General features: G+C 51.4%; 1 protein-coding gene across 5 annotated transcripts in view; it reads left to right on the top strand.

Annotated features, from left to right (window-relative positions):
- The first annotated feature begins 2,631 nt into the window (after positions 1 to 2,631).
- Positions 2,632 to 23,881, top strand: part of LITAF (lipopolysaccharide induced TNF factor) — a 41,937-nt gene continuing 20,687 nt past the window's right edge. The window contains exons 1-2 of one of the 5 annotated variants that reach the window (XM_075995106.1): positions 2,632 to 2,745; positions 2,970 to 3,664. In XM_075995106.1, the coding sequence (XP_075851221.1) occupies positions 3,649 to 3,664 (16 nt within the window). In that variant the 5' untranslated portion in view covers positions 2,632 to 2,745; positions 2,970 to 3,648. Of the gene's footprint in view, positions 2,746 to 2,969; positions 3,665 to 7,859; positions 8,294 to 15,043; positions 15,174 to 15,465; positions 15,534 to 23,881 lie in introns of those variants that run through there. The other 4 variants (XM_075995104.1, XM_075995108.1, XM_075995105.1 and 1 more) reach the window with 4 other exon arrangements.

The following is a 23,881-nucleotide window of genomic DNA, read 5'->3' as shown; positions in this document are numbered from 1 at the left end:
ATCACAGCTTGATCACGAGATTGCAGCATGATCTCGAGATTGCAGCTTGATCATGAGATTCACATCTTCGGGCTCCACTTCTCGTTCCAGTTCTCCTGCTGTTTCCACCACATCCTCCGCCTGTCCTTCCTCCGCCAAGTCCTCGGCCCCTCAAAGTCACCCGTGAGGGTTGGAGTCAACTTATTCCAAGCTCCTGTAGATGTTGATGTTTCGGCCTCCTCCCATGAATTATGAATGTTCTTAGTGGCATCTGGGGTGGCGAATCCTTTCCAGAAGGTCGTCAGTCTACTTCGCCCGGACCCATCGGAGGACTCACATCCGTGGCACTGGAGCCTTGTGAAATGCGTCTCTTCATACTGAGACGTGAGGGTGGAAACGACTCCGTGATCCGCGGCTGCGGGGCGGACGCCGTGTCAGCAGCTCGAAAGCACCATCGGTCCCCTTGCACGTCGCCATCCGAGCGCTCGGGAAATCAGGTGCCTTGCCGGCGGGCAGCAGCAATATTTTGAAAGGAATCCCTTTTTGTTTCTGAGCAGTAGGTCTCACCAGGGGGCTTGAAATAGTAAAGCAGGCCGGGCGCGGTGGCTCACGCCTGTAATCCTAGCACTCTGGGAGGCTGAGGCGGGAGGATTGCTCAAGGTCAGGAGTTCGAAACCAGCCTGAGCAAGAGCGAGACCCCGTCTCTACTATAAATAGAAAGAAATTAATTGGCCAACTGATATATATAGAAAAAATTAGCCGGGCATGGTGGCGCATGCCTGTAGTCCCAGCTACCCGGGAGGCTGAGGCAGCAGGATCGCTTGAGCCCCGGAGTCTGAGGTTGCTGTGAGCTAGGCTGATGCCCCGGCACTCACTCTAGCCTGGGCAACAAAGTGAGACTCTGTCTCAAAAAAAAAAAAGAAAATCTGTTGTTTGGTGTAGCCACCACCTTCCCCAATGATCTTAGCGAGATCTTCTGGGTAACTTGCTGCAGCTTCTGCATCAGCGCTTGCTGCTTCAGTTTGCACTTTTATGTTCTGGAGACGGCTTCTTTCACCTGGGAGGAATCCCCGGCCTTGTGGGGGTCCCTCGGGGTCCCTGGAAACATAGCTGGCCTTGAGCTGTGTCCCCACCCACCTGTCTGCGTGCGCCCAGCGTCACGGCCACCTGTCTTCATGGCCCTACTGATGAAGTCCGTGGTGCCTAATTAGGCCCGTCCTCCCAGGCCCGGCTTGCAGGAGGCTAAGGGTTTGGCATCCAGGTTTCCACAGTGGAGGGAGAGGAAGGGACGCCTGCCTCCTCCCGGGAGCCCTCGGGGCCAGCTCAGGGTGAGGGCCCCACTCAAGTGCCCTTGTGACCGTCGGTGGCCCTGGCTGATTCCTGGAGTATGAAAGGAAGTCCCTCTCTTGCCCGCATTGTTCCTACTTCCGGACACGGGGGAACAGGTGTTTCACATCCGAGGACGGCAAGGTGGCCGTGGCCTAATCACCCCAGCAGGCAGAGCCTTGCAAAGCCGTGGGGGGGTCCGGCCCTTTCGCAAAGTGCTGTGGCAGATTGTTTCAGAAGACTGAAAACGCATACACCCTTCTCACCAGCGATCACATTTCTGGGAATTTGCCTCAAGGAAATAATCCTAAAAAAAAAAAAAGGAAAGGAAAGGAAAAGAAAAGAAAAGCCACGTGCCCAGTAGTATCTATTGAGGTGGTGACATTTATGCTGGGAAGCCGTGGGACGCAGGCATCTGTTGCAGCGGCTTAGTGGATTTCGAAGTCAGCACGTATGAAAGAAGTGCCGAGCTCATTTTCAGTGGGGAAGATGCTCGCGGTGTGACGCTAAGCTCAAAGCACAATCGCCACACGCTGGGGTGGCGGGCTGGGGCAGAGACGGGCTGGGGGCAGAGGCGGGCTGGGGGCAGAGAGGGGCTGGGGGCAGGGAGGGGCTGGGGGCAGAGGCGGGCTGGGGGCAGAGGCGGGCTGGGGGCAGAGAGGGGCTGGGGGCAGAGGCGGGCTGGGGGCAGAGGCGGGCTGGGGGCAGAGACGGCTGGGGGCAGAGGCGGCTGGGGGCAGAGGCGGGCTGGGGGCAGAGACGGCTGGGGGCAGAGGTGGGCTGGGGGCAGAGGCGGGCTGGGGGCAGAGACGGGCTGGGGGCAGAGGGGCTGGGGGCAGAGAGGGGCTGGGGGCAGAGGCGGGCTGGGGGCAGAGGCGGGCTGGGGGCAGAGAGGGGCTGGGGGCAGAGAGGGGCTGGGGGCAGAGGCGGGCTGGGGGCAGAGAGGGGCTGGGGGCAGAGAGGGGCTGGGGGCAGAGAGGGGCTGGGGGCAGAGGCGGGCTGGGGGCAGAGGCGGGCTGGGGGCAGAGAGGGGCTGGGGGCAGAGAGGGGCTGGGGGCAGAGGCGGGCTGGGGGCAGAGAGGGGCTGGGGGCAGAGGCGGGCTGGGGGCAGAGATGGGCTGGGGCGGGGCGCCGATTCTTCCAACATGCCACGAAGCCTCTGGGCCCTGCCTGGTAGGAAACCCTGGCCAGCTGTGTCCCCTAGGGCTCTTCCAGCCGTTCCCAGGCTAACACTAGAGCGCCTGTTCCATTTTCCAAAATGAAGAGTGACATCCTAAGGCATGTTTCCTTTTCAGATGATCCCCTGGATCTCAGGAGGGGAAGAGAAGGACTGCACAAAACAACCAGGGAGGCCGAGCCCCGGGGCAGGGATTTGGTCTTTCTCTCGTCAAAAGCTGGCTGACAGCTCAAACAAGCACCGCCCCTATCCTGGAGACTGAGGTAGGGATGTTTATTTTTTCTAAAAGATTTAAAAAGGTCTTTATTTTATTGCAAAAGCAATATATGCTAATTGGTTTTTTTTAAAAAAAATAGTGCAAAATTGTATACAATAAAGCTTCTGCCTGCCACCCTCCTCCTCCTCTTCAAAGAGAGCCACTCTTTGCTGTTCGTACCCTTTCAGATATTTTCCATATCAAGGGTTCCCAAACTTTTTTTTTTTTTAGCTACAAGCCACAGTGAACAATAGAGTTTACACTGGGACCCGGTGCACACCGGGCACTTGCCTGTACCTAAAACAGAAGTTTGGTGCAACGATGCTTAACAGTGGAATGCACTCGCGTCCGGTTCTCTGTTCTGTTCTGCTCCCGGCGATCCCATTTCATTGACAAAGAAAGGTGGCTGGTGATAACACGACCACATGACGTCACGCCGCACTGCACGTCTGACCGCAGAGAGACAACTGCTGGAGGTATCCACGCACGAGGATGTCAGTTGTTCGAGATGACCTGAGCCGCTCCTTGGCTGTTGCATTTAAGGACCTTGCAGCCTGCCTGCCTTCACATTTCCGTAGTAGCCCGTATAGGGCTCCTCTTCCTCCCCAACAGCGCACGGTGTCTTACCGAGTGGTCTTCTGGAAGGTATTTGGTTCCTTCTTAACAGGCATTTGCGTCGTCTCTACTTTGGGGCTCTCACCAGCGTGGCCGTGTGGGACATCCCATCGGTGCATGGGGACAAGGACAGCCATGTGGTGGATTCCCAGCGTGGAACTCCCGCATCAAAAGGCAGGCACCTCCCTGACGCCCTGGATGTTGCTGGAGCTCACCTGGAGGGACCCAGGAGCCCTGCAGGAACCGCACGGTGACCCCTGGGACTGAGCCTGTTCTGTCTCACAACCTGCCTGTGATGCTGGAAAACCCCTGTGCGGGTTTGGAAATGAGTCCGGCCCCAATTCGCTTCCACTTTCTCCTCCTTGGCTTCCTCCTTTGTCACTCGAGGGCTTTGGAAGAGGGGACTCTCCTTAGCCTGGACTCTAAAGCTCTTCCTCACAGAGGCCTTTCTGGGGTTTGGGGACGAGGGACTTGGGACTTTTTTTTTTTTTTTTAAACAGAGTCTCACTCTGTTGTCCGGGCTAGAGTGCTGTGGCTAGGTTGTTTGCAGCAACCTCAAACTCCTGGGCTCAAGCGATCCTCCTGCCTCAGCCTCCCCAGTAGATGGGACTACAGGCATGCGCCACCATGCCCGGCTAATTTTTTCTACATATATTAGTTGGCCAATTAATTTATTTCTATTTTTAATAGAGACAGGGGTCTCACTCTTGCTCAGGCTGGTCTCGAACTCCTGGCCTTGAGCGATCCTCCCGCCCCGGCCTCCCAGAGTGCTAGGATTACAGGCATGAGCCACCGCGCCCGGCCGGGACATTTTGATCGTCCAGCTTGGTCAGTAAGTTCTCAAGTGGTAAAAGCTGGCTCCGAACACAAATGCGCATGAGCCGGAAAGGGGCCGAGCAGCTGCAGTGAATTAGAATCAAATTAGTTTCAAATTCTGCCTCTGACACTCCCCAGCAGCAAAACCCCGGGTCTGGGTTGCTTCTTCATGTATAAAACAGGGATTGTACGTCCTGCGTGGGGAAGAGGACGTTGGAAAGGCCTGCCTGGATTCTAATCTTGGCTTCACGCTAAGTAGCTGGGTGACGGTGGGCAAGCTACCTAACCTCTCTGTGTCTTGGTTTCTTCATCTGTAAAATGGGGATAGTACCAGGACCTTCCTCGTGGGGTTCTTGTGAGGATTAAATGAGTTAACGCGTGTGCTAGATGGATGCCTGGCCGCGTGTTTGCCGCTGCTGTTACTAAGAATGATAGGCTGGGCCAGGAGTCTGAGGCTGCTGTGAGCTAGGCTGACGCCACGGCACTCACTCTAGCCTGGGCAACAAAGCGAGACTCTTGTCTCAATAAAATAAAATAAATAAAAAGAAAAAAATAAAAAATAAAACGATAGGTTGTCATGAAGACGAAATGAGATGATGCATTTGAAGGCGGCTCCTGCCGCGTGTGCGTGCAGGAAACAGGCATGATGGTAAGAAGGTCCTGGCTTTAGAAAGAGGATCTTCTCGGTTCAGAGAGAGGCTAGGTCCAACCACTGACCTGCAGCCCTGGCTGCGTCTGGCCAAGGAGAGAGAAGAAAGATCGCAGGGGCCTCTTCCCTGGGGGATTCTGCAGGTGTTTCTTCTGCATTTCAGCGTCCGGTCCTGGTGGCCCCTAGTAGCTGTCGGGGCCGGGGGGCCAGGCGGGGGGGGGGGGGCAGGGCTGGGGGACGGCCTCTATCTCAGGAGGGTGGGTGGGTGGAAATGGTTTTATCTGCCCTCTTTGTGGAGACCCTCCCCCCAGAACAAGGCCTCCTGGGGATGCTCCCGGGATGGGCCTGGGGGGTCGGGCAGTGGAGGGTGGGGGGAGTCAGGGTCCCCCCATTACGCTCCTGCCCAGACCCTCCTCGCTGTTCACTTATTCACGTGCCAGGCCCATGCTAGGCATCTGGGACACCCTGGTGACCAACACACAGCGAGCCCGGCCCTCTCAGAGCTGCCGTTCTGGCCGGGAGGCAAAGTGGAATGACAGCCATGTGGTTATTCAGGAGGTGGCAAGTGTGATGGAAAACAAGTGGGTGTCAAGGGCTGAGGCAGGGGGACGGAATTTCAGATGGGGGTCCAGGCAGGCAGGTTGAGAGGGTGACGTTTAAGCCAAGGCTTGAAGGAAGGGCTGAGCCATTGGATGGGGGGGGGGCACCAGCAGTCCAGGCAGGAGGAACAGCCAGTGCAAAGGCCCTGAGGCAGGGCGGTGCTCAAACAGCAGGGAGGCCCGTGTGGCCGGGGCAGAGTGAGCAAGGTCGAGGGTGTTTTGGAGACGAGGGCAGAGGACAGACGGGGCTCAGATCCTACAGGGCTCTGAAGCCTCAGGGAGGGCTCTGGCGCCCCTCTAGCCTATGGGGAAACTGAGTCAGGAGCTCAGGTAGGGGGTGGCTGGTGGTTTGTGTCACGAGTGCAGCTGTGGCTGCTGCTAACGGATCAAAACTGCAACTCTGGAAACAAACGGGTTCTAGCCCAGAGCTCAGCATGGGCCCTGGGGGTTGTTTTGGGTGGAAGGGGAGCTTGAAAAGGAGAAATAGCTACGGGCCGGCATGGTGCCCGCTGTGTCATCTCATCGTCACCACCACAGGGAGGTGGCAGGACAGCTGAGAAAACGGAGGGTTCTAGAAGGGAGGTGCCGGTCAGAGTCCTGCTGCTGGGAAAGAGATAGGAGGGGACTTTCACCAGCACGTCCCTCGTCACCCCTTCTCGGACCATTTCCTCAAACGGAAGGGGCCCCAGCGCTGGCGGACTGTCAGGCATCCGTCCCAAGATCCGCCCGCACTCTCTTCTGGCCTGGGGGGGGAGAAACCGGCCTCGTTGGGCAGCTGGTGGCAGGTGGCCCAGAGCTGATGGACCAACCCTGGCGTTTGGGTTCAAATTCCAGGAAACGGAACCAGCCCAGTCTCGTGCCTACCAGAAAGCCTCAGAGGAGGAAGTCCTTTCTTTTCGCAAGCTGGGTGCAAGGTGGCTCTGTGGCTTGGTGGCGTCTCAGGCAAAACAAACAACAAAAAAGGCCCAGTCCCTGCCTTTCTGCTGCCCGGCCCCTTCCTGGGCCTCAGCTGTAAAAGGAGGGGCTGGATTGGGGGCAGTTGGCAGAGTGTCCCCCTGCAGACGGGGGAGGGCAGGGGCCTCACTTCAGCTCACGCAGAGCTGCTGCTCTCTGTCGTGTGGGTGAGGGATTTGCACGAGACTGTGTGGGAGGGAAATGTTCTGAGGTTCCCCGGCCCGAAAGCCCCAGGTCTGGGCAATCCAGAAAGCTCTAAGCTCCAAGGAGCTCCCCGCGGCATGGGGGCTAAGAATGGACTTGGAGCCAAACGGCCTGGGTTCAGATCCTACCGCTGCCACGTACTAGCTGTGTGACCTTTGACAACTTGCTTAACCTCTCTGGGCCTCGATTGCTAAATTTCTGAAGTAGAGATGATAATATTTCCCTCATGGGTTTGCTGGCAGAGCAGTGTCTGCTGGCCATGTGGCTGTGAGTGGTTGTTAGATAAATAGGATCCCGTGACTCACGCTCTACCCACTCCCTCCCGCCCCCACCCCCACCCGCCGCCACTGGGTAGTGCAGTGGATCTCAGGGAATGAGACTCTTCTGTGCCACGAAGACATGTGTTTCCTGGAGGCTACAAGGCTGAGAAAGAGCCAGCGCATGATCCCAAAGTCACAGGGGGCTATTTACTACTGATTTGTCGTCTGTCTCCCGGCTCCTCACTAGAATCTATAAACTCCAGGGGAGTTGGGACCCATATCTTTTTTTTTTTTTTTTTTTTTTGGGACAGAGTCTTGCTCTGTTGCCCAGGCTAGAGTGAGTGCCGTGGCGTCAGCCTAGCTCACAGCAACCTCAAACTCCTGGGCTCAAGTGATCCTCCTGCCTCAGCCTCCCGAGTAGCTGGGACTACAGGCATGCGCCACCATGCCTGGCTAATATTTTCTATATATATTAGTTGGCCAATTAATTTCTTTCTATTTATAGTAGAGACGGGGTCTCGCTCTTGCTCAGGCTGGTTTCAAACTCCTGACCTTGAGCAATCCACCCTCCTCAGCCTCCCAGAATGCTAGGATTACACGTGTGAGCCACCGCGCCCGGCCGGGGCCCATATCTTGTTGCTCCAGTCTTAGCCCCAACACAGTGCCTAGTGCCCAGGACACCTGGGCTGAAGGCGTGTAAAAGCTGTACGTCAACCTCAGGAATCAGCTGGACTCGGTCCACATCTCACCTCCAAGTTACCTTCTTGCTGTGTGACTTGGGGCATGTTACTTCACCTCTCTGGGCCTCAGTTTCCTCATCTGTAAAACAGACGGATTGTTGTAAGGAGAAAACAAGAAAATGGATGTGAAAGTGCTTTTACATTCCAGGGCCCAGCACTCAGTGGGACTCAGCATGTGTTTCCCCTCGCTATCCTCCTCTTCCTCCTCCTCCCCTCCCCCATCTTCCTCTTCCTCCTCCTCCTCTACTGGGGACTCACCCTGCATTCTTTGCCAGTTGCCGTGACCCGGGTATATTTGTGAAACAGAAACAGCATGCAGCGTGACCTCTTCAGCCCGGAGGGGGACACCTGTGTGTCATTTTCAAGTGGGCCAGGCCTCGCACCCTGAGAACACGTTTTCTCTGTGGTTTACGGGGCCCCTTCCCCTGAGCAGGCACCTGGGGCCTCACTCTGGGCAGGCCAGGAAAGGCCCCACCTGCCATCCGGCTGGGCCACTTCTCCTGGGCCTGGTGACAGTGGAGACCCAGCCCGTTCTGGGACAGTCTCCCACACCTCCAGGGCTGACCCGTGTAATTACAGGGCCTGGGAAGCTCACCCGGGCCTCTACCTGGGCCACTCAGCTACAGGTGCCATTGCTCACAGACGGTGACCAGGGACTGCCTGCTGACTCGGACTTCCTGCCCTGTCCAGGAGCGGACCTCGAAGGTAGCATTGCCAGGTAGATTACGGGATGCCCTCTTAGCTGTGAACTTTGGATAGTCAGTGTTGTGTTTTTTTTTTAGTTTAGGTGTGTCTCGTGCAATATTAGGGACATATTACAAGTCTGCAGCATTTGGGGCATACTCGTACTACACAGTCTCTCACTGTGTGTCTGCAGTTCACATTTTCCTAGGCAGCCTGTATTTTTATCCGGCAGCCCTGCCCTGGGCCTCCCTCTGCCCCTGAACTCACTCCATTTCAGCTCCATCTTGGCAGCAGCAGAAATAAAAGGTACGGCCAATGCCAGGGCCGGGGCACAGGGTGGGGGTGCGAGCTCCTGGCCTCAGTTTCCCCATCTGCATAACGCAGCTGTGGGAATCCCTGCCGCAAGGGGTTTTCTCGAGGATGAAGCACGTGATGTGTGTAGGAAGCATGTTTTGGAAATGGAAAGGTGCTATGGAAACATTAGTGACCAGAATTTGCCGTTAATGGGTAACACAGACCAGTCAGTGGGGGCTATTTCTGGTGACCGGGTTCCTTTTTTGGAAAACTAGGTTTTTTTAAACAAGCAACTTGTGTTTGTTCTTGAAACATCAGAACGTGGAGAGTAGCAGAGGTGAAAAAAAATTCTCTAATTCCATCACTCAGACACAACTATTTATAGCATTCTTTATCCTTGAGAAAGTTTAAAAACTTTTTTTCCAGGTGTATGTGCATTTTTTTTTCTTTTTAGAAAAAAAAATGAGATCATATTCTGCATTCTTTTAGGGAACCAGTTTTTCTCCTCTGTCATTTCTGAAGTTTCAGAGTACACCCAGGGGAAAAGTGATCTCCTTTTCTGGCCCGTGTTTTCCCGGGGCTATCGGCGGATGTCGTGTGAAACTGTGGCCTGCCCGGCCCCTCCTGCTCTGCCCTACCAGAGCATGCGTCAGATGCCTGGTGTACTTTTTTTATTTTTTAAATGGAGATAAAATTCTCATCACATAAAGCTGAACTATTTTAAACCGCATGATTCTGTGGCACGTAGTGTTGTACAACTATCACCATTATGTAGTTCCAGAACATTTTTGTCACCCTAAAAAGAAACCTTATACCCTCCAGCAGTCATCCTCCCCTCCCCCACCATCCTTTCGGTTCCAGGCAGCCACCAATCCACTTTCTCTCTCTTTGGATTTGCCAATTCTGGACATTTCATGCAGGCGGAATCATGTCATATGTGGCCTTTTGTGTCTGGTTTCTTCCGCTTCACATAAAGCATTTGAGGTTCTGCCATGTTGATCAGTTCTTCATTCATTTTATTTTATTTTATTTTATTTTATTTTATTTTATTTTATTTATTTTTTGAGACAGAGTCTCGCTTTGTTGCCCAGGCTTCAGTGAGTGCTGTGGCGTCAGCCTAGCTCACAGCAACCTCAGACTCCTGGGCTCAAGTGATCCTCCTGCCTCAGCCTCCCGAGTAGCTGGGACTACAGACATGTGCAACCATGCCTGGCTAATTTTTTCTATATATATTAGTTGGCCATTTAATTTCTTTCTATTTATAGTAGAGACGGGGTCTCGCTCTTGCTCAGACTGGTTTCGAACTCCTGACTTCGAGCAATCCGCCTGCTTCGGCCTCCCAGAGTGCTGGGATTACAGGCGTGAACCACCAGCCCGGCCTCTTCATTAATTTTTTTTTTTTTTTGAGACAGAGTCTTATTTTGTTGCCCAGGCTAGAGTGAGTGCTGTGGCGTCAGCCTAGCTCACAGCAACCTCAGACTCCTGGGCTCAAGCAATCCTGCTGCCTCAGCCTCCCGAGTAGCTGGGACTACAGGCATGCGCCACCATGCCCGGCTAATTTTTTCTGTATATATTAGTTGGCCAATTAATTTCTTTCTATTTATAGTAGAAACGGAGTCTTGCTCTTGCTCAGGCTGGTTTCAAACTCCTGACCTGGAGCAATCCGCCCACCTCGGCCTCCCAGTGCTAGGATTACAGGCGTGAGCCACCGCGCCCGGCCTCTTCATTCATTTTAATGGCCCGATAACACCCCGTGGAATGGATATGCCACATTTTGCCTATCCTGTCCTCCACTGATGAACATTTGAGTTATTTCTACCCTTTGACTATTGTGAATAATGCTGCTATGAACATTCATGCACAAGTTTTTATTTGAACACTTGTTTTCAATTCTTTTGGGTTTATACCTAGGAGTGGAATAGCAGCTGTTTTATTTTACATTCTCACCAGCAGTTTCTTCACACGCCTGCCCCCCCCCATTTATTTTCCATTAAAAAAAATTTTTTTTAGCCATCATACTGGGTAGGAAGTGGTATCTCATTGTGGTTTTGATTTGCATTTCCCTGATGACTAGTTCAACTAGTGATGTTGAACATCTTTTCATGTGCTTTTATGTCATGTGTATATCTTCTTCGGGGAAACAACTATTCAAATCCTTTGCCCATTTTAATTTAATTTAATTCGATTTTTGAGTTAATTCTTGTATATGGTGTGAGGTAGGGATCCAACTTCATTCTTTCACATATGGATATCCAGTTGTTCCAGTGTCACTTGTTGAAAAGACTCTTTTCTCATTGACTGATCCATTGACCATAGATGTATGGGTTTATATCTAGACTTTCAGTTTCATTTCATTGACTTATATGACTATCCTTATGCCAGAACCACATGCTTTGATTACTGTAGCTTTATAGTAAGTTTTGAAATCAGAAGGTGTGGGTCCTCCAACTTGATGCTTTTTTTTTTTTATTTCGGCATATTATGGGTGTATAAATTTTAAGGTTTCAATAAATGCCCTTTCCCCCCAGACTTGATGCTTTTTCAAGATTGTTTTGGCTATTCAGAGTCCTTTGCAATTCCATATGAATTTTAGGATCGGCTTGTCTATTTCTGCCAAAGAGGCAGTTAGAATTTTGATAGAGATTATATTAGATGTGTGTATCAGTGTGGGAAGTATTGCCATTTGTGATGATTAGTTTTATGTGTCAACTTGGCTGGATTATAGTACCCAGTTATTCAATTAAACTCTAATCCAGGTGTTGCTGTAGAGGTATTTTTAAGTATATGTAGGTGTGGTCTTATCTATACGTAGATGCAGTTCATTTTAGTTGATTTTAAGTAAAATAAATGATTCTTGGTAATCTGGGGGGGGGTCCTTATCAATTGGTTGAGAATCCTTAAGAGCAAAACTGAGGTGTCCCAGAGAAAGAATTCCACCTGTGGTTTTATCTCCTGCCAAGAGTTTCCAGTCTGCTGCCTGCCCTGTAGGGTCTGGTCTTGCCAGCCCCCACAGTTATGTAAACCAATCCCTTAAAATCTCTCTCTGTTTCTCTGTCTCTGTCTTTCTCTCTCTAGATGTCCCTCAATTTACAATGGGGTTATATCCCAATGAACCCATCATAAGTTGAAAATATCACACGTGGACAATATGTTTAATACACCTAACCTACTGAACATTATCACTTAGCCAGCCTATGTTAAACATGCTCGGAACACTTATATTAGCCTCCAGTTGGGCGAAATCATCTAACACAAAGCCCATTTTATAATAAAGTATTGAATATCTCATGCCACATATTGAATACTGTGTACTGAAGTGAAAGACAGAATGGTTGTATGAGTTCTCAAAGTGCGGTTTCTACTGAATGTGGATCCCTTTCATAAAGTCAAAAACTCATAATCAAACCATCTTAAAGTCAGGAACTGTCTGATTATGTGTATAGAGAGTCCTATCAGAGAAGCAGAAATATCTATATCTATATCTATATCTATATCTATATCTATATCTATATCTATATCTATATCTATATATATCTCCTCTGTTTCTGTTTCTCTGATAGGATTTTTTTTTTTTTTTTTTGAGACAGAGCCTCAGTCTGTAGCCCTGGGCTAGAGTTCCATGATGTCAGCCTAGCTCACAGCAACCTCAAACTCCTGGACTCAAGCAGTCCTCCTGCCTCAGCCTCCCAAGTAGCTGGGACTACAGGCATGCACCACCATGCCCGGCTAATATTTTTCTGTTTTTTCGGGTAGACACAAAGTCTTGCTCTTGCTTAGGCTGGTCTGGAACTCCTGAGCTCAAACGATCTGCCCACCTCAGCTTCCCAGAGTGCTAGGATTACAGGTGTGAGCCACCGCGCCCTGCCTCTCACAGGACTGTGAGGGATCCGCCACCTTAACAGTAAGCCTTCCAATTTGTGAATGTTTTTCCATTTATTTAGGTTTTCTTTCAGCAATGTCTTGTAGTTGTCAGTGTATAGGTCTAGAACTTCCTTAGCTAACTTCATTGTTGTAAGTATTCTATTCTTTTGGATGCTATTGTAAATGGAATTGTTTTCTTAATTTCATTTTGGGGTTGCTCATTGCTAACGTATAGAAATGCAACTGAGTTTTATATATTGATCTTGAATCTTGTACAACCTTCTCAATTGGTTCATTATCTCTAATAGGTGTTTTGTGCGTTGTTTAGGGTTTTTTACATACAGGATTGTATCGTCTGTGAATGGAGATAGCTTTACTTTATCCTTTCCAACCTGAATGCTTTTTATTTCTTTTTCTTGCCTAATTGCCGTGGTTAAAACCTGCCCATTGCCATGGCTAGGACCTCCAGAACCAATAGAACTTTCAGAAATAATGAGAGCAGGCACCCTGGCTCATTCCTGACCTTAGGGGGAAACAAATCTTTTACCATCAAGTGTGATGTTGGCTGTGGGGTTTTCATAGAGGTTCTTTATTAGGTTGAGGAAGTCCATTCTATTTCCAGTTTGCTGAGTATTTTTATCATGGAAGCATATTGGATTTTTTTCACGTTGGAGTTGGTCAAAACCTTTTTGTGTGTCGATTGAGATGACCATGTGGATCAGTTTACTTTTATTCCCTGCTTCCAAGCCTTGGGTGGGAAATTCAATCTCTGTGGTTTTGGAGGGGATTAAAAAAAGAGTTATAGCTTTATCGTTCTCCCCGAAAGTAACTGCAAGCTCGCAGCCCTGTGAAGTGTTTAGGACAGAGGAAAAAATAAAACCAGCTCCTGTGTGGCTGGGCAGTTGGGGGGAGAAAAACAAATGAAGATATGGTAGTATTCAGTAAAAGGCAGAAGAAAATTCAGGTTTACTGCAGCGTTTCCCCTTTGAAGGAAGGAAGGAGGGAGGGAGGGAGGGCAGAAAGGAGACAGAGAGATGGGAAGAAAAGCATTCACTCAGGGACGTTTCTTGGACATTTTGCTTTGAGACATTTTCTGTACGGCTCGTAGCTGTCTAGTGAAGGAGCTCAGGAAATTTCACCCCAAAATATGACTCCATGGTACAAAAAGAATATTTTGAATTAAAGGCCATTCCTGATCAAAAAGCAGTGGAAGGGGCTTTCCCTCCATCTGCATAAACCGGACTGAGCAGATCAAAAGGTCAGTGGGGGCAAATGACTTCCCTTCCACTCCCAGTCGTTTCTAGGTATTGCAGGAAAGAAGATCCAGAATGCAAGGGGCCCTGGCCCACATTTTTAAAAACATAATAGCTGTCTCTCAGGTTAACTTAATTTGCAAAGAGATTCATTTACAAGTCAAGCTGTCTCCCCATCCTTTCGTCCTCTCTGGCTCCACGTGTCACCCCTAAACAGAATTAGATGGATTCCACCTTCCTCCTCCCCTCCAAAAAGACAGGTATACAAATATCTGAACTTCATTGAGATATCGGGTGATCACTCTGAGATTCTCCCCGTGCACATGGGAAATGACCCTCTCTTATTAATCTGCCTTAATTGTGAGTTGATCTTTCAGGGAACTGTCCGGGCAAGCTCCCCCTCATCCCTCCCCTAGCAAGGGTCTGTGATAGTCTTTTTTTTTTTTTTTTTTTTTTGAGGAAGGGAGGAAGGGAGAGAGGAAGGAAGGGAGGGAGGGAAGAAAGGATGTGATAGTGTTTTTAATGTCAGGAGAATCGCTTATTTTGCAAGCCTTGGCGGCACCCTGAGAGTGGAAAATGGTAGAGGTTGGGCATGATCCAATTTCCTTTTTTTTATTTTAAAAACAATAAAAGGCTGCCTTCACTAGTAACATCTACTTGGCAAGTTCCCATGCTTGGGAGGATTTTGAAATCCCTCTCCTCCAACTTAGTATTAATAATATGTCCACTGTTGATGGTAACTATGTCGGCGACATGGTGAAAGGTGGAGAGAGCTTTGGGCTGGGACAGAGGGGACTGTTTGCTAGGAGACCTGTGGACGAGCTGAGCCACTCACCCTGTCGGGGTCTCACGTCTTTAGGGCCTGGGTGTAAAGGCACAGGATTTGACCGACATAGGGGTTCTAAGATGCAGATTTCTGAATCCACCACGGCGCGGAGGCACCCTGCCCAAATGGCATTTGTCTCCCATGGCCACGTCAGGGTCCGGCCCATCTCCAGGGCTCTGTGTACACTCCAAGTAGGGCATGCACCTTAATTTCCTGTAATGACGTCCCAGAGAGCCCTGCTGGCTCCGGGTTGTGACATTGTCACCGTGGCAGGCAGACAAGTTCCCAGCAGACAGGGAACCCATTGGGTGGCGCCCGTTTAGGGGCAGCTGTGGCTGCAGGAGTTACTGATTTCCCGGCCTTGCAGTGGGAAAGGCCTGCCTGGGGCCACCGGCCACCCCGGGTGCACACAAAGTGGCAGTCGTTAAGTTTTAACACCCAACTCTGTGCGAAGCCCCAGGATCCCGGCTAATTCTCAGGAGACCCTACGAGAGGGCATGGCCATCACGCCCATTGCACGGACCGGGAACCGAGCCCAGAGAGGGTGGGAACTAGCCCGGAGGCACGGGGGTGTCTAGGGCTGTCTGGGCGCTGCAGTGTTGCGAGAAGGTCCCTCCAGAGGGCCCGGAGCGCCTCCGCGCGGGGTCTGGGGTCGAGGCTGGCGGTCGCGGGGCCTGCAGGTGGGACCCGCCGCGCGGGGAGAGCAGGGCGGGAAATCGCGAGCGGAGGGTCCGGGTGTCCGGGCGCGGGGCCCACACGCACGGGCAGGAGCAGGATGGGAGAGGGGGCATCCCCGGTCCGCGCGGGGGCCTGGGTGCAATCGGGGGCCTCCGGGCTGGAGCGGGGCCCGGGGTGACCTGGGGCGTCCCGAGGGCAGCGGACGACCGGGGGTGCGGGCGCCGGTCCCGCGGCGCGCGGAGGCGGGACGAGCCGGAAGCCCGGGCCGGCCGCGCTCCGCCCCGCGCCCAGCCCCCGCCCCGCCGCCGCCTCCTCCGGCCGCCCGCCGCGCGGCCGCTCAGACCTCGGGCTCGACGGGCGCGGTGAGTGCGGGGCGGCGGGGCAGGGCGGGGGCGGCCGCGTGGCGCCAGCACCTGCCGGGAGCGCGGGCTCCCCAGGCGGGACGGCGCGCGGCGGCGGGGACCGGGGACCTGGCGGGGGGCACGAGCCGGGGCGGGCCGGGCCGAACGCGCCCCGCCTGCGGCCCCCGGCCGGCACCCCGGGGCTTGTCCGGAGCAGGCGCGACTCGCTCTCCCGGCCGCGGGCCCCGAAAGCCGAGCTTTCCCGGACTCTCACCCGGGGACCCTGAAACCAAAGCGAAACAGGCAAGCACAACCCCAGCGAGTTTCCCAAGGCCGCGGGCCCCAGCTCGGCCTCCCGGCGCGGGGTGGCCGCGCCGCCGCCCCTGTGCCTGCGGGTGCCGCGCGACACCCGGGACGCACCCCCGGGGCCGGGGCCGGAGCTCGGCTCTCGGGCCGGCCAGACCCTGCCCCGCGCGCGCGAGGTGGGCGGGCACCCGAGCTCCCCCATTGTCCGCAGCGCTGGCCGGCGGGGCAGGTGCGGTGGGACAGGCCGGGGACAGGCCGAGGGGACGTCGCCTCCCCGCCCGGCCGGCCCAGCTGCCCCTCGGGTCCCAGGTCGGCGGGCATGGGGGGGCGCGGGCGGCGGCTGTTGTGCCCGCGCCCCGTCAGGCTCAGGTGGAGGAGGCGGCGCGGACGGGTGTGTTCCGGCGGGCCGCGCGCAAGGGGTCGGGCCCGAGGACCCTCGCCGGCCCGCTGGTCGCTTTCGTGCTCCCAGATAGTGGAGCTGTTGTCGCTGGCTGCTGGGCTGAGCTGTGGTCAGTGCGACGTGAGCGGATTCCGGAAGCCAGGGGGGGACACCCGTCCCTCCCCGTGGCCCCGTGCTGGTTCGGGCGCTGCCTGGAACCCGGGCTGGGGTCCTTCTCTGGAAAGCCGTGATTTGTGTCGGTGGCAGTGTGACCGCGTCGCCTGCCCCTACCCCCACCGCCAGCCTTCTCAGAGGCTTTGTAAACAGGACTGACCCGGATGCCCGCGGGGAGAGGCGCAAGCTGGTATCTGGAATTCCACCGCGTCGGGCTGTATCGGTTGCATCAGGACCCAGAGGGCCTGGCCCGGAATGGCACCCAGGGTGCACTGGGCTTTCCGCTCAGCACGCCCTCGCTCTGGGATCTGACTCTGCACCAAACTCTCTAAGAAACTTTTTTTTTTTAAGACAAGAGTCTCACACTGTTGCCTGGGCAAGTGCGGTGGCGTCAGCCTAGCTCACAGCAACCTCAAACCCCTGGCTCAAGGGATCCTCCTGGCTCAGCCTCCCGAGTAGCTGGGACTACAGGTGCTGGCCATCACGCCCTGCTAATTTTTTCTATTTTTAGTAGAGACTGGGTCTCGTTCTTGCTCAGGCTGGTTTCAAACTCCTGACCTCAAGCCATCCTCCTACCTCAGCCTCCCAGCGTGCTAGGAGTACAGGCGCGGGCCACGGGGCCAGGCTTCTAAGAAACACTTATTGTAGATCTGCTATGCCAGAGGCCCATCTTCCCTCTTCCTGCTAATTTAGGGCGTTAATAATAGATGCCTTTATTCACACACAAGAAAGCATCCTTGTTGTAATGTTTTCATGGATTAAGTGACTTGGTGATTGATCTGAGCTGTAGGATGAATCTCTTAAGTCTCTGAAATACTAGATTGATGTGATCCGCTGCCTTCGGTGGCTGGCTGCAGTTCCCCTTGTTCCTGCGTTCCCTTTTATGGGCTGGCTGTGGAGAAATAAAGCGCTAGCTACCCTTGTCCTGCGAAGGACACAAGAAATGGCTCCGGGTCCTGAGGGATTTACGCAGAGGGTGGAAGGTAGAAACACTCGCAGGTGAAAAAGCCAGTGCTTGCTAATTCCCTTGTATTAATAGCTCTTGAGCCGGGTGGGGAAGAGCGAGCTAGGTTAGTCAAGGAGAGCTCGTGGAAAAGCCGAGGCCTGAGCACATGTGGCAGAAGGGACGTTGGGCAGGGCTCCGGTGAGCAAAAGGGTCTCAGCAAGGCTGCGGGGAAGGTACAGACACCCCCAGGGTTGAGGGCAGCCAACGGAAACCCCACCGAGAGGCAGGAGCTGGAAGGCACTGGCAGCCTGGGTTAATTTTAAGGAGGAGAAACAGTGCCTGTTTTGTTGCCATTCGCCACCCCCGATAATCAGAGGGGCGTCTAATGTTACTTTGAGAATGGGCTGGTGCCCCCCAGGGACTTAAACTTCTCCCACTGAAGAAGAATCTCCCCAAAGCTCCAGTGAGGGTGGAAGAAGAACCCCAGGAGGAAATCCTGGACTCTTGGCACTGCGACTGGTTTTTGCCTTCACTGTTATGACAACAGCTCAGTGGGCGAGGGGTCTGTCAGGTAAACAGGGGGCCTTAATTCTGTGTTTCTGTAGCGCACACGTGCTTTGGTGACTCTGGTGCCACCCTTGGCCCGTTCTGACCCGGATTGGCGTTTACTTGCCTTTGAATTGTTATTTGAGGTCAAGTCGTACTTTCCTGGGTCCTCATAATTTTGTCTTGTTGTTTCAGCCTGTGTTGACAGTCTGGACAGAGGCCACCACACCGTTGTAGCTAATGAAGTTGTCCCTTAGCCTCAGGTTATTTGGGTAGAAGAATTTGTGTCTGATTTCATAGGGCTTAAGGCATGGGCAGAAGAAAGGAAGTATTATGGAAGGTGTTTGTATGGTGGCAATTCTCTGCTCGCATCTTAGTAGGTAGTAGGTGCACAGCTAATTTACGATCACCAGAGGCTTCAGAGAAAACGGTGATGGAGAATTGAAGCTAGTTAGCTGGGGGGAGCTTTAGAATTGACAGTGCGCCTTGGATAAGGTTAAGAGCTTAACGTTGACTCGTCTTAACCTTGAATCCTGTGAGGTTATTCATAGATGATGCACTGATATTTCTAAAATGGATATTTAAAAAAAATAACAGTATCACAGAAAGTGTGGAAGATAAAGAAGAAAATCCGGCATAATCTCACCATGGGAATGAAAACAGCTAGCACCAGTTTTTCCTTCCTGGGCGGCTTCTGTCTTTTTGTTATTGTGCTTGTTTTCTACGACATTGTAATCAGGGTTCATGCAATTTTGCATCCTAATGCAGACTTATTAATGATCTCATCACGCCGTTTCATCAAAAACCATCGTTCTTGTGGGAAGTGGGGATGTGGTTTCGGGAAGAATCCAGAGGGAATTGCCCGCTCTGACGGTGGGGGACGGCCCAGCTCCCCCGTGGCAGCGTTTTGCGTTCCACAGATCGCTGTGATTTGTAGCTATGCCATATTGGAACCCTGCTTTAAGATGGTGGTGACATTATGCACCCCGCAGAAACAGACGAAATTCAGAAGATGGAATTTGAAAACATTTCTCTGAAATAGTTCCCCACGAGTTTCTGTGTTTTTACTGAAGAATCCCAAATTTGAATTTGTTTGGGATTAAATAACAATTTCTCCGTTCCTTTCCCAAAGACAGCTAGAGGCCCCAGCTCCCCCTTTTGTCTAAATCCTTCCTCCTCATTTAGGGTTTAAGAAGCGTCATTCCCCTGGGACGTTTTCAGGAACCACATGCACGTTTAAATCCCATTTACAACAAAAACGTGCTGCACAATCTTTATATTTTAAGAATTGCCAGCCAACGGGCCTTCATTTAGGAATTTTAAGCAGTATCGATTTAATAAATGTAGAGTTTGAATAGATCTTAGGGTATGTTGTTGCCGGGAGTCACTAGGCTCCCATCTTTGTAAAGAACATTTTCCTCCAGAAAAGTGTTAAATCCTAAAAGACAGCCCTTTTTGACCCTCGCGGTTGGTTCTCTAGCTTGTTTACAAACTAGGCTATTTTCTTGGGGGAACCTGAAAATTTGCATGTGAGTGCCCTTCTTTTGCCTAAGGAATCTCTTTTTCCCTGGGGTCATTTCTGCGACATACATATTCATGGTGCCTGCCTTAGAGTTCCTTTTCTAGGGCTGGGGGTGGGGGCACCAGCAGAATTGAATAATTCTCCTTTTTCTTCCTGGAAGAATTGATCTTAGAGGATTAAGTTGGTGGTTAAAAGGCTGCTTTATTTTTCTGAAGGCCTTGCCCTTTTATGTGTTGATCTGATACCTAAATCTAGAACTACACACGCCATGAGGGTATATTTTTAGGAGAGTTTACCACCCACATGTGGTTTGAACTACTTTGTGGGAGGGTTTTGGTTTTTTTTGTTTTTTTGTTGTTTGTTTTTTTTTTTTTTTTGGTAGCAATAAACATATTTTGCTCTTATTTTCAAACTCTTAAAAAAGTCATTGGCCACTTTTTATTTTTAGTTGACATGTAATCATTGTATGTATTTGTGGGATACAGTAATGTTTTTATGCATGTATACAATATGTCGTGATCAAATCAGTTGTATCCATCCACTCCAGCCCTTTCTTTGTGCTGTGAACATTCAAAATCCTTTCCTCTAGCTTTTTGAAAATTTACACTATCTTACTGTTAACCACACTCACCCTGCAAGTTCTACAGACGCTAGGACGGATTCCTCCCACCCAGCTGCAATTTTGTCCCCATGAACCAACCTCTCTCTCCTCCCCTCCCCCAGCCTCTACTGTCCACAGTTCTGCCCTCTGCTTCTATGAGCTCATATCTTTCTTTTTGTTTTGTTTTGTTCCTTAGTGGAAGTTTTTGAAATCTACATCTTAAAGAGCGGGGAGTGTGGATTTGTGCACAGTCATAAATATGAAAATATTCACCTGGGAGTTTTGGAAATTCCCCCAAAACCTGTTCTTTTGCTGAAATTCTGGGGTATCTTTTTCTTTCTTCTTTTAACCTCCCCAGTCAGAAGTACTAGAAACTCTTCCTCTTGCCCTCCCACTTTATCTTCAGTATTTAACCAAAATGTATTTTTAAAAAATAAATTTCAAAAAAAATTTTTTTTTTGGCTGGGCCTGTAATCCTAGCACTCTGGGAGGCCGAGGCAAGGAGGATCGCTCGAGGTCAGGAGTTCGAAACCAGCCCGAAGACTCCGTCTCTACTATAAATAGAAAGAAATTAATTGGCCAACTAAAAATATATAGAAAAAATTAGCCGGGCATGGTGGTGCATGCCTGTAGTCCCAGCTACTCGGGAGGCTGAGGCAGGAGGATGGCTTGAGCCCAGGAGTTTGAGGTTGCTGTGAGCTGGGCTGATGCCACACGGCACTCACTCTAGCCTGGGCAACAAAGTGAGACTCTGTCTCAAAAAATAAAAAAAATAATAATTTTTTAAAAAAATGAACTTGAGTGCTTTGGAGTGAGCTCTTCTGCCGGTCCCCCTTCACCTCACAGTCCCCCTTCCTTACACTTGGCCCGTGTAGGGGCGCGGGAAGACTGTCTACCCTTTTGAGGTTCAGTAATGGAGACTATGAAAAAACCGACAGTGGCCGGATTCACAGGAGAAAAGCCATACAAATTTATTCCTTTTATACTCACGGGAGTCGCACAAAATGCGAGACTCAAAGAAAGGCCAGGTGATTGGAGTTTATATGACGCGGCTGAGCTTCCGAAAGGAGTAGGGCTTGGGGACTCCAGAGGGAGTGGCAGTAGGTTAAGGTACGGTGGGGGAGGAAATGTCTGGTGAACAAAGGTTGTCTTGTTATGCAGATAAAGTCCCTCTGATAAGAAGAAGTCGTCTGGTACAGTAGCCTTCTAAACAGGTGACGGCCTCCTGTGACAGTCTCTTCCCTGGCTCCTGAGATTCCTGTGACAATTATTTTCTTTTATACAGACTGAGCATCCTTGATCAGAAATGCCTGGGACCAGAGGTGTTCCAGATTTTGGATTTTTTCGGATTCGGGAATATCTGCATTATACTTACTGGTGGAGCATCCCACATCCAAAACCGCACAAATCCTCCCGTGAGCATTTCCTTTGAGTATACATGTCTGTGTTCAAAAAATTTCAGATTTTGGATTTTCGGATGTGAGATGCTCAACCTGTAGATTTAAATTTGTTTTACAAAGGGACAGCTTTTCAGAGCTACTTCTGCGCCCGCAGTTTCTCAGAATAACTGGCTCGAAATATCCCAAAGAAATATGTCCTTAGGTTGGCATATCTGTTCTCCTGCAGTCATTATTTTGGGGTGGTGTGTCCTGCACCCCGACACCTATTTGATTCATTTATGAATATGATTCCCTGGAGGCATTTAAGTAAACTTGTAATTTTAGAATACTTTTCTCTTTGCAAAAAAGTTGTGCAGTTAGGATAGGGAGTTTGTCACTCAGTTCCCCTTTCTTCCTTTTGTTGATTTTTTTTTTTTTTGAGACAGAGTCTCGCTTTTGTTGCCCAGGCTAGAGTGAGTGCCGTGGCATCAGCCTAGCTCACAGCAACCTCAAACTCCTGGGCTCAAGCAATCCTCCTGCCTCAGCCTCCCGAGTAGCTGGGACTACAGGCATACGCCACCATGCCCGGCTAATTTTTTCTATATATATATTAGTTGGCCAATTAATTTCTTTCTATTTATAGTAGAGACGGGGTCTCGCTCAGGCTCAGGCTGGTTTCGAACTCCTGACCTCGAGCAATCCGCCCGCCTCGGCCTCCCAGAGTGCTAGGATTACAGGCGTGAGCCACCGCGCCCGGCTGATTTTTTTTTTTTTTTTTTTGAGACAGAGTCTTGCTCTGTCCCCTGGGCTAGAGTGTAGCAGCGTCACCATAGCTCACTACAGCCTCAAACTCCTGGGCTGGAGTGATCCTTCTGCCTCAGCCTCCCCAGTAGCTAGGACTACAGACATGCACCACCATGGCCTGCTAATTTTTTCTATTTTTAGTGGAGATGGGATCTTGCTCTTGCTCAGGCTGGTCTCAAACTCCCGACCTCAAGGAATCTTCTTGCCTCAGCCTCCCAGAGTGGTGGAATTACAGGCATGAGCCACTGTGCTTGGCACCTTTTCTTCCCATTTATAACATCTTACATCACCATGGTCTGTTTGCCAAACTGAGAAACTGATGTGGATGTAGTATTATTCACCAAACTCCAGACTTGACTAGAAGCTCACCAGTTTTTCTACTGATGTCCTATTTTCTGGGCCAGGGTCCTACCCAGGGTAGCAGATTGCATTTAGTCATCTCATCTCCCCACCTGCTTGGCTGTGACAGTTTCTCAGTCTCTCCTTGTGTTTCATGACCCTGACACTTTCGAAGCGTACCCATCAGTGATTCTGAAGAATTTCCCTGGAAATCAGTTTTGTCTGATCTTTTTCTCACGATTACCCTGGGATTGTGGGTTTTGGGGGAAATCACAGAGGTGAAGCGCTGGGCTGTGTGGGGTAGGCCAGGGGAGGCGGAACAGGACTTAAAAGAACGTGACTAGTAACCTTTGCCACCACCCTGCTCTCACGTTATCCCTAAGTCTTGCTGGGGGCAAGCGTGTTGTTTTCTGTAAATTTCAAAGATGGGACAGTTAGACTACCTGCAGTCATCTGGACTGTCGCCAGACCCCAGGAAGTAAGCAAACCCACGACTCCCAAGGAACACAGATATTTATCATCAAAGCAGATGCCCAAGCTTGTTTTCCTTACTCATAAGAGGCACCCGAGGAAAGTATTAACTCTTACTTTACGGAGAGTTCTTAGGTGCTCCCTGTAGAGTTCTTAGGTGCTCCCTCGGAGGCTTAGGACCTGCTAATTGGAGTGCTGGGTTGGGGCTGTCGGCAGCCTGGGGTGGTACCAAACCACAGAATGCAGACACAAGCATTTTCTTATGGTTTGCTCTTTTTTTTTTTTTCCCTCTCTCCAGACTTTAAGAAAGCAGAGGGGAATATGGGATCAATTTCAGAAAAAGGTTAAGATCCTTTTTGGGATGTGGGATGTGTAAGAGGGCTGTGGGTCAAGAGTGAGCCAACACAGAAGTGGTGGAGCCTGGGCTTTTGTTGTGTTTAGGCATGGGTTTCTGTGATCTCCAGAGAAGACACCCTTGGCCGTGGGCCGTTAGCCCTTTGATGTGTGTTTACGCAGACCGGGGTGGTTGGGTGGCTGCTGCCGTGGGTGGTTTCCCCTGGTATTCTAGGTTTTGAAGCTTATTTTTAGAATCTGGACTCTCCTTCTTGGCAGGAGTTGAATACTTCTGGGGGGTTTTCAAGTCAGTCTTGGGCTGCTGGTTGTTGAAACAATCCTTGTGTGGGGTCCCCCCAAAACCCAGGCTGGTGCCCCCCACGTGGTGGTGTGCAGGCTCCTGTGACACGCCCCCACCCTCCGGGCCAACCACTGCTCACCTGCCCCATGGGACACAGGTGTGCTGCTGCCCACCTGCTGCTCTGCCCTGGCCCCAGATTGTCCTCTTGCCCTCAGGGACTGTGCTCAGTTTCCCCTTTGTATCTTCTGCTGTGTCTCCGCCTGTGGGC

This window comes from Microcebus murinus, chromosome 19 (genome assembly GCF_040939455.1).
Source record: "Microcebus murinus isolate Inina chromosome 19, M.murinus_Inina_mat1.0, whole genome shotgun sequence".
NCBI classification, from domain to species: domain Eukaryota; kingdom Metazoa; phylum Chordata; class Mammalia; order Primates; family Cheirogaleidae; genus Microcebus; species Microcebus murinus.
This window is presented reverse-complemented; position numbering and strand designations above follow the sequence as displayed.